We start from the raw sequence: 10,764 nt of genomic DNA, 5'->3' as shown, positions 1-10,764 counted from the left end.
TCTAGAGGACTTTCCCCAGTGCACTAGGGTTGGAAGGTAGACTAGATTTAAGGCCTGAACAATCACCCAATGTTAAGTCTGCCCTACTCATGCTGCAGTGTTTCAGTAAAAGAAAAAATGGTGCCAAGGAGACTTTTTTTTAACCGTTTATTTAGATTTAGCTTTATACACAAGGGACTGGTGCTCTGAAGTTATGTCACAAATAACCCCCACGTAGGTACACTGTCAACATATCATTCAAATCACTGAGCTTAAATGGTAACATTATTATCTTTACTGATCATAAATTAAGGATATTGATTCAACAGTTGCGGATAATTAAAAATAAATCCTTGTCAAAAGTAAAAAACACAACAATTGTGTCACATACAGGTTAGCAGCTAGATTATGATGACCGTCCATGAACAAGGCGGTACAAACTCAAGAGACACCACCATCAGTAAAATCCACTGTTCTTAAGTACTCTAGGTAAATTTGGAGCTCATGGACGAGGGAGTGGGTTCAGGATAATGCAGACTGTAGGAGCCTCCCCACACTGGCTTTTCTTAGATCTTGTCTACCCAAGAAAGTTGCCTTGGTTTAACTGAAATTGGTTTTGAAACGGATTTAGTTGAACTGGTGCAGAGCCCTGTGTAAATGCTCTCAATTCTTTTCGTAAGTTTCTTATTTTGGTTTAGTGTAAGAAAGTAAGGGATTGATTTACACTAAATAACCCATATTTAAACTGGTTTGAGTATCTGCACAGCCTTTTGCACCAATGTCACTAGAATGGGTCTGAAATGATACCTTTTGTTAAACCAGTGTAAATCTGCGTTTAGATGAGCCCTGAAGCTAAACTGAATCAAGCCACCCCACTAATACAGTGGTTTTAAACTGTGGGTTGTGACCCAGTACTGGAATGTAAGGCACTGGGTTGCAGCGGCTCTGGTCAGCACCACCAACCGGGCCGTTAAAAGGCAGCACCGCCAACGTTCTGTTCTGACTGCGCTGTGCCTCGGAAGTGGCCAGAAGCAGGTCCAGCTCCTAGGTGGGAGGGCCATGGGGCTCCGTGTGTGGCCCCTGCTCTGAGCACCGGCTCTGTCCTGCAGGCGAAAGCCACATGGAGTCACTTGTGTGCCTCCATCTAGGAGCCGGATCTGCTGCTGGCCACTTCCGGAGCGCACCGTGGTCTGTGGTGCTAGGACAGGCAGGAAGCCTGCCTTAGCATTCCTGCTGAGCTGCTGCCCAGGAGCTGCCCGAGGTAAACCTGTGCCCCAACCCCATACCCCAATCCCCTGCCCCAGCCCTGAGCCCCCCCAAAAAACCTGAAGCCCCTTCCTGTACCCCAAACCCATCATCCACAGCCCCACCCCAGAGCCTGTACCCCCAGCCCAGAGCCTTGAACTCCCACACCCCCAATCCCCTGCCCTGAGCCCCCCCAAACTCAGAGCCTCCTCCTACACCCCAAACCCCTCAGCCTCAGCCCCAACCCAGAGCCTGCACCTCCAGCCCGGAACCCTGACCCCCTCCTGCACCCCAATCCCCTGCTGCAGCCCAGAGCCCCCTCCCCCACCCTGAACTCCTCATTCTCAGCCCCACCCTGCAGTCCTCACCCCCACACCTCAACCCTCTGCCCCAGCCCTTAGCCCCTTCCAAGCCCCTCATCCCCAGCTCCGTTGGGTCGTGGGCATCAACCATTTTCTTGGTTCTGGGTTGCCAGAAAAAAAGTTTGCAAACCACTGCCCTAATGCACATTGGTTCCGGTCAGTGATGACTCTGGCTTTCTAGTCCTGGGTTTCTCTTGGGATTCCTGACTGGGCCAGAATGTTTGGTGGCTCTGTCATGTGGGTGCCTGCCCTCCTTAGGGACTGCGAGGAGACCAGCACTTGAAGTCAATATGTGATCTTAGGATGCGACAGCTTCTCTGCTCAGCTACAGGGACAAGAACGCCATTTTTAAATGGGATTCCTGCTAGTGGTTTAGATAATGGGCTTAAAAGGACACATCAGGTGGCCAGGCTTTTCCCCAGGCTGGCGCACACATTGGTAGCGCTTACTGCTTCTTTGCCAGGACTTAAGCAGTTTGACCGCCTTTCTCGGATGTCAGTCCATCAGCATAGACGGGCTGTCGTGTGTGACACTGTGCCAGCTGGTCTTGGCCTAGCCCATGGTTCCAGAAAGACCAGCTGGCACAATGTTAAACATGACTCGTCCCAGTCTGCACTACAAAGAGGTGTTGGTCAACATGACTCCTCAAGCTCATGTTCTAACACCACCTAATTGTCTCGTGAAGAGAAGCCCGCTTGTGGAATTCTCCTGATCACAGGTAATAAACAGTGAGTTACCTCCCCTGACAAAACATCCAAAGTGCAGGAAGTTACAAAACCGCATTGTTACAGTGCTTGGTAAAGTGGATGCCAACGGGAGCCAGGGTTGACAGCTCCAATCCAAAGTGGTTTTCAATTGTGACAGCGTGTTTCTGACAGGGATCCTTCACTTTTGGAAATTAAGGCACCCAGTTAAGCAAAAGTGAAAGGTTTGCATGGAGCTTGGTGTATGCAGAGCTGGTATATCCTGTCTGTGAGGATCCTGCGGGGGTGAGGTGGAGCACGAGGGAATGTTAACAGAAGATTTAGTTGAGATCTACAAATTAATCGAATAGCAGCTTCCGTCAGGAACCATGACACAGGAACAAAGACACTAATATACAGTATTGTAAGGCACTCCTACTGGGGAGGGGGAATCGAAAGGCAAATTATGAAGATGGAACCACCAGACTCCACTGGTTCAATACCTATACAATGGCCTACGAAGCTGGAAGTCTGGCTGGAGAGCTCAGGAAGACAAAGAAAAAGAGAGAGAGAGAGAGCTTGCAGCAGGGCACAAGAGCTAAGATTGTAATGATTAGTCAATTAAATCCCTTCTATAGGTACCAACAGTCAGCTGCAATCTGGACATGACCTTCCCAAAGACAGGTTCTGTTCCAGAGGGAGAAAGCAAACTGAAGGCTCTCAGGTTCTCCATTTAATTTTAATGAGGCTTCCCATTTTTTTTAACTTGCAAGACATCAATACATTAGAGTGTATACAGCTACTGATATTAAATATTAAGAGAAAGGCTTGCCACCAGCAGCTCTCTCAATCTCCACTCCTCAAGGGGTGATCAAGGCCAGAGTTCTCATCAAATGAGCCTTAGCTCAAATAGTTCAGAAGCCAACCCAACTGCGAGCTCCTTGCATCAGAGAAACGAGGCTGGACCGGTATGTGCCAGTCTAGACACTGTGTCACATGATGGAGAAATCAACTCTCATCAGTTGAGATGGAGAGAGCAGGAAGAGAGTAGAAGCATGTAAGAGAAAAAAACACAACAACTGGTGAAATCCATCCACTGGGAAATCCCTTGTTTCTCATATGTGACAACAGCACTAAAAACTTAAAGTCACAGGAGCAAAATTGTGAACAGACGCCAGTCAAAACCAAACCTGCTGCTTGGAGAAATGCACTTTGCAGCAGAAATTAGGATGCCGACTGATTCAAGTACACACAATCAAGACCAGCAAGATTTGGGAAATTTCGTTCAAGTGGTCGACAATATAAAAAAGCTGCAGCTTTCATTTTCTAGCTACATCTTTACTCCATAAGGCAGGGGGAGAGAACTGCATACATTTTTTTTCAAACTGTACTAGGTTAAAATAGTCTCAGGCTAACTAAACTAAGATTCAAAGTAGTCATAAGGATTAGGCTATAATCTAGCTGTTTCAGTAAAGCGCGCTAGACCTATGGCTGCTATTAGTTCTGTACAAGCTTATAACGGTGCTAACTGGATGCATCACCAAGAACATCTTCTATAACCCTCCCCCGCGCAGCAGAAAGAGGGTTTTCTTCATGTTGCAGACAAGTCAGGGCATTTGACTTCTGATTTACCATGAAAAGTTTCTGCACAAATTTCGCAAGCACAAAAACAGGAGTTATATACTCCTGGGAGAAAGGGATTTACTTTTCAGGGAATGATCCCATGTCCTTTTCGTTGGTGTTCTATGCCGAACAAGGAATAGGTGGTAGTCCCGTCTATGTGTAAGAAATCTAAGGAGCCAGGCAGAATGGGCAAAGAATGGTTCTCCTGGATAAACAGCAGTAGCTATGTTGCTATAGCAGAGACTATAGAGAACCACCCCCCCCCACCAAAACAAAGGCATCCCTGCAGCAGGAAGGGGAGATTTTGTTGGAAATCATGCATCATCAGACTGTTGCCTGTGTAGACGGGGTTCTTGCAGAAAATTGGCCCCTTTTCAGTGGATGTCAGTATATACTTAGTAGTGGAACAGTTTTGTTTTTTTTTTACTAATAGAATTTTGAAGTTATGCTTTCGCCTGCAGTGCTGAAAGTTAATATGGACCCAATTCTACTCCTCCTGTAGCCAGGACTGAGCGCTTCATCATGCTTCATCAGTGAGCCTGCTGGAAGGACACAATCTATGATGCAGTTTGCCATGCATGCTGACATAGAACTGGGTACTCCTTATGGAGAAAGGAGTGAGACTTCCCCCGAGAAGAAAGCTTCTTCCACACTACGAGGAGTTAGGTCTATCATTCCAATGGTGCGAATGTGGCTCTATTCCAGGAACTGGCTCCCTTCCAAAATTGCTGAATGACAGCACTTCACATTAACCTTTGGTATTGGCAGCAGCTCTTAATCAACGTGATGTGCTAGTGGAGTTTGCCATTGGGGTGATGGCAGCTGCTCCAGATCTGCTCTTTACATCAGACTTGCTATTCCATTTGCTGTAAAGCTTAAAGTTAACAGGCCAAGTTCTGCTCTTAGTAATACTCATGTAAATCCAGAATAACTCCAATGGGATTATGCCAGCAAAGCACTGGTGCATTTCGATGTTGCACATGGATGTCAAATAAGTTAACAAATGAAGTCTGAAAAGCTCCTCTGCTCTCATACAAGATGTGCGAATGCGCTCTAACGCCCGGGAACGAAACATCACTGTAAACGACCATGTGTTCTAATGTGTTATGGTCTGGAAACAGCAACTGGTATTTTTTGTGTGACATGCCATTATGTCTGAAATTAATTCAAAATTGCACCAGCCACATCAGGTTCATTTCCAGGTTGGTGGCTTTATCCCATGACTGGTCTAACTGACACACTGAAAACACACAGTGGGGCCGGATTGTTTGTGTCGCCAATGTGACTCCATTTCCTGTTTGTATGAGTGTAATTCCAGCATATCTTCCCAGGTGTTTGCATTTGTGCACAAGCATGAAATGATGGAGCCAGCAGGACTCCCACGGAGCATGCTCTAGGGACCATATTGGACATTAAAGCATTTCACCTATAGTCCATCGAGTTGGGAGGAGGGGTCGTGCAGTGGTAAGGATGCATGGCTCATTTTCAGACAGTAGGTACATTAAACAAGGGAATCTCTATGCTTCCCTTGGCCAAAAGCAATTCACTACAAGGTCGGGCAACCAGACAGCATTATCTTCATTAAAATGAAAACCACCCAAAAAACTGTGAAAGCATAGTGACCCCCCAACACACTCAGCTCAGGTTCAGCTATTTCCCAACCCTCTAAAGGTTGGAAAAACAGAAACACTGGTGTTTGAATAGAAGAGAGAACAAATTTTTAGCCTGCCAACCACTTCCTATGAGTATTATACCCTCTTCTCTTTTACATGTACCATTCCAGCAATTAATGCAAATTTCTGGTGATAGGGGCTCTGGTTGCTTCCTTAAATACAACAGCTACCATATGAGGTTTCTAGGCCAGGCAGAGAGACCACTCCAGCTATAGGGATGCTTGGCAGCTGCCCAGGGCTGCTGATTTCTGGGCAGCTGCCCCTGTGTCATAATTTCAGTGGCGCTGTGACCCTGTGAGCCAGGTTGCAAAGCCACTCACTCATATTTGACCCTGCCACCCCTCCATCATGATGGAGAGACATCTGGGCCAAACCTCAGTGGTCGGGGTGGGGGTGGCAGGGGAAGAAGCTCACTGGCTAGGCGATTATCTAAGAAGCACAGGTTGGTGGCCTGCCATTTAGCAAACCTGCTAGAGGGAGCGATAAATAAATACACATGCACACGTCTGTGAACTTTTCTCCTGACACTGTACTCGCTTTCTATAAATATACACGAGTACATATGTATGTAACATACATACTTCTGTAGGGATCGGAGAAAAACTCAAGATATTTAATGGATTAAAGTGAAGACGATCTCAAAGACTCACTGGTGGTGAAAGACATTGTCAGTGGTGAAATATACAACGTTTTCCCAATCAAATTGATCACACATTCTCTTTGCACAGAAGACATGACTTACTGTGTTTCTTGTTTCCCCGTATTCCAGGTATGTGGGGCAGAACACACTTCTAAGAACTGCCCTTTCCCCCTGATAAGTTCCCATTGAAGTACTAAAGTCCCTCTGGACCTGCATAATGCTGCCAGGGGCCAGTGCAGCACACAAAATGCACAAGAAGGATGCAGGAAAAAGATGAAATATGTTTCATGATTAGGGAAATTTTGCACACATACACACACACATATATATACTGAAGGCAGAAGAAATCTTTTCCTGTAGCTCTAGCAGATCCAGGTGAGCAAAGCATGTTTATCACCTCTACGGATAAAGCATTGCTCATTAATATAAGATGAGCTAAAAAACAAAATGATCTGGTGGTTAACATGGCTGTGAATGTGAACGTACCGGGGATTTGAACTAACATCCCGTTAATAGAGGCTTGAGTAGACAGCAGCGGCAGGCAGAAGGTAACAGGGCAAGAATAGTATTGCCACCCCAGCCAAAAATAGCAATTAGTCCTCTGTTGCTCATATAGTATTCTGCTGGGAAGGCTATAAATATAGACACACACCTAAAGGAATTCTCCTGGGTCTTATGTTTGAAAACATGCTGAATAAAATCTGACATGAAAAGCTCTTTTTTCTTTGGGTGGAGGGGAAAAAAAAAGCCCAAAGCCATTAGAAAAATGATCCATGCATCTGCGTCAGATGAAGCAGGTGGGCACGGTACCATTGCTACTTTCTCGGCTCCTGAAAAACATTTCACCGGAGCCTCAGCCAAGACTAATAAAAATAATAGGCTTAAATAAGCAGATGATTCACTGTTTCTGACCGAAGAACAACAAAAATAACAGCCATGTGGTCGTGGCAGGAAATCTTTTCTGCCTTGAGGAAAATCTTCTCCTGAGGTGGAAAACAAAAGGTTGAGTGCTTAATGGGCTTGACTGAAAACATTTCAAGCAAGCCACATTTCGCATGAGATCCAGTGGTTCAACTTTACTGCAAAATGCAATTTGGCTGTTGATATTCTAAAGCCATCCAGGTTTCATGGCCCTTTTGGCCAGTGCTAAGCGATAATCAGGATGAGGGTCAGGCCAAGTCTTTGCAATCAGGTTGCTGCCTGACTAGCTGAGAAGCGGCTTGAACTGGTGACTGTAGAAGACGATCTCTTCCAGTCAGCCAAAGCCTAAGGGAAGTCATGTGTTCTGATAGGACAGCTCGAACATGGTACAAGACTCTTCCAGGCTCTCGTCCATATTCAGTCTCCTCCAGAAGGACTTCTGCTTCTTCTGCAGCTCTTTACGCACACACCTGGGGCACGGGACAGACTTCTCTTTGCACTCCGAGTGGAAGACAGCGCCACAGCTTTCGCACCTGCAAACACCAATTAGGGCTGTTAATGAAAGAGACATGATGACTGACAGCATGCAACTGATTATAACAGGAGACGTGGCCAGCAAATGGTTGCTGGGAAAGTTCTGGTTGCTTAGGCCTTTCCTCACATCTAAATCGTGCAGATTCTTTTGCTTCACATCCCTAAGACTCGACCTTTTCTATCCATCCACATAGCTCAAACTCTTGTCCAGTCTCTCATCATCTTATGTCTCGAACACAGCAACCTCCTCTCCTCTGGCCTTGACAAATGCAACCTTTTCCCACTCAGAGCCATTCCTGGTCATATCCCCAGCCCACTGCTTTGACCACATCACCCCTCTCTTTACATTCTTTCACTGGCTCCCTCTTCATCATATCAAACATAAGCTACTTGTCTATATTTTCAAGGCCCTTCCTGACCTCTCTCTCATTCAGTAGGGAAGGGTCAATTCCTGCTTCCGATCGGCCCTTTACATCAGCCTCCATCGTTCACTTGCTGCATTGTCCAACAAGCACCTTCATGCTTTCTCCCATGCTGCCCTGCACGCTTGGGAGGAGCTCCCCGTAAACATCTGCTTCTCCTTCAGTTCCCTGCTCATGGCTCTCCTTTGCCATGGTGCCTACACAAAACGTGACGATAGTTTGGCGGTGGTGTGCTGAGAGCACAGCCTGTCATGCTGACCAATACGGTCTCACTGGTTCCTTGTGCTCCCCCATCTCTCTGTATCCACCTGTTGTCTCTTGTCTTATGCTTCGATTGCAAGCTCGTTGGGGCAAGGCCTGTCTCTGTTCTGTGTCTGTCCAGGAAAAGAGGGTCCTGGCCCATGATTGGAGCTATGATAATACAAATAAATAATAATGAATAAATGATGATAATATTAGGAAGCAAAAGGCTATACTACATAGTACACACGGGGGCAAGATTCTCAGCTGCTGTAAAAAATGGATGCAGCTCTATTGAAATCAATGGACCCATGTATATCTGGCCTAGGATTTCTGCTCTGTTAATTATTACCATGATGAGTGTTCATCTTTTTAAGTGTCAACGTCAATGCTCATTAGGGAATAGGTATATTTCTCTGTTAGAGAGAGATTGTGTTCTCTCATTGCTCTTTTATAAAACGCAAGTTTTCTGCTTTAGTTTGCACACTCAAAGTGATTGTCTCCACTTCTGTTAATGCATATTTCGGAGCTTGGGACAATGGAATTATGACATTTTCCCACTGGAATTCCACTGCAGTGGCCAGCTGTTCTGCGAAGAATAAAACTGCTGTCCACTTCTACCACAGAAGAAAACTAAGATATTCAACCAAGTACAAAGGCAACACAGAAAGTTACTGGGTATTATTCTTTGGCCTGTGTTATGCAGCAGCTCAGACTACAGGATTGTAATGGTCCCTTCTGGTCTCACCCTCCATTACAACATTGTTTTTCTTTTTTTAAATGTGATATGATAATTTAAAAGAATCCAACGACCCAGCAAAAGGAGTGGTTTGTTATTTAACCATTCAGAGACAATGACATCAACACGCTAATTCTGAATTAGGTACTGCTGTGGAGCATGTTAATTTAAGAGCCGTGCAACATTACAATAATTATGGAGAGCTAAGCAATTTTAAATTCTCATCTTTTCCGTGCAAGTAGCCAGCTGCAGGGACGAACACATCATGGGCTTGATAGCTGCAGCTTTGTAGCCAAATGAGAAAAGGGACAGAAGTATATAATCTTAGATGAAGTGGGTGTATTAAATAATGAAGACAAGAGTACAATATGAGTCCTTAAGGCAATTCATTTTTTAAATTTAGAGGTGTGGTCAATTTTCATGATTTCATCACAAATCTTGTGGTGTTTGGTGTTTTCTTTAATCCCCAGCTGCTGGAGTCAAGTGATTGCTTGGAAGTCTCAGGTTTCTTTTGAAAAGGAGTAAGTTTCTAGCTCCCAAGATTGTGGAGAAAAGCTTGAAAATGGGAAGTGAGTGGCACCCTAACGGCTGAGAAACCAGGAGGCAAACAAGGAAAACTATAAATTTATTTAAAAACAAGCCAATCAGATGGTTTTTTAGAGTGGGGTTGGCACAACTGGGGGAAGTCCAGGCACAAAGATCCCTTTCCTCATGTTCCTCTCAGCTCCTGACTGCACCTTAACTGTGGGTAAAAAGCTTTGTCCAACTTTCACCTGCCATAGGGCTGGGAGGAGGACCAGGGAAGACTTATAGGGGGACATCCTCATCTGGTGTAAATTGTCATAGTTTCACTGATGTCAATGGAGCTCTGACAATTTACACCAGATGAGGATGTGCCCCAGGTTCCCGCTAAGGATGGTGTTGCCCTGCCCCAAGCTCTACCCCCTCATTCTCTGAGAGAGAGAGAATTACAACCCATATCCAACAAAGCACTTCAGCTTGATGTCCCATCCACTTCAATGGGAGTTCTCCCATGCTTCAAGTTAGGCATGTGCTTTTGCTGGCTAGGGTCATGTAGACACACATGCACACACACACACACACGCACGTATAGTACACATCTGCACAGATACAAATGAATGAGAGAGAGAAAACAGCCATGCCCTTTAAAACTTTAAATCATTCCAAACTGACATTAATGGTGATTTTATCAAGCTAATTCTCCCTGGTTAGTCAGTGATTTACAATTCTCTGGAAGTTGTTAGAGGCTAATGATTGATGATGAGTGTAATTTTGTGTTCATTCAGTGCCACTCCCTTCCCCCTCTTGATAATTCTCCCCAGCACTCGGGGAAGTGACAAAACTTATCAGGCACTGCTGTTGAAATGGATGCCTGAAGGAGTACAGAGGAGCCGACTGCACCTGCTCTTGCCATCCAAAGGTCATTAACGGAGGGGGAGAAAAAAAAAAGGATTACGGATTTCAAAATATAAACAAATTCATTTGTCAAATGCTTTGTAATTCAGCAACACGCTCAGATGAGGATCATTTGTGAAATTAACTAACGACTCTCAGTTCCCCCAAAAACAGAGTGGAAAGAAATTTCCCGTTATTCTGATTTATTATTTGGACTGCGGCAACCCGAGTATAGGGCCCCACTGTGCTAGGTATGGCACAGCCACAGACTAGAAAGATGGTCCCTG

At 45.3% G+C, this 10,764-nt stretch overlaps 1 protein-coding gene across 1 annotated transcript in view; it reads right to left on the bottom strand.

Moving 5' to 3' along the window:
• Positions 1-4,302: 4,302 nt before the first annotated feature.
• The window catches only part of PLEKHM3 (pleckstrin homology domain containing M3), a 127,700-nt gene continuing 121,238 nt past the window's right edge, over positions 4,303-10,764 (bottom strand). Inside the window, exon 8 of the mRNA XM_032765032.2 lies at positions 4,303-7,659. Within this exon, the coding sequence (XP_032620923.1) occupies positions 7,482-7,659 (178 nt within the window). The 3' untranslated portion in view covers positions 4,303-7,481. The remainder of the gene's footprint in view (positions 7,660-10,764) is intronic.

The sequence above is a fragment of the Chelonoidis abingdonii genome, chromosome 10, assembly GCF_003597395.2.
Source record: "Chelonoidis abingdonii isolate Lonesome George chromosome 10, CheloAbing_2.0, whole genome shotgun sequence".
In the NCBI taxonomy this organism is placed as follows: Eukaryota; Metazoa; Chordata; order Testudines; family Testudinidae; genus Chelonoidis; species Chelonoidis abingdonii.
This window is presented reverse-complemented; position numbering and strand designations above follow the sequence as displayed.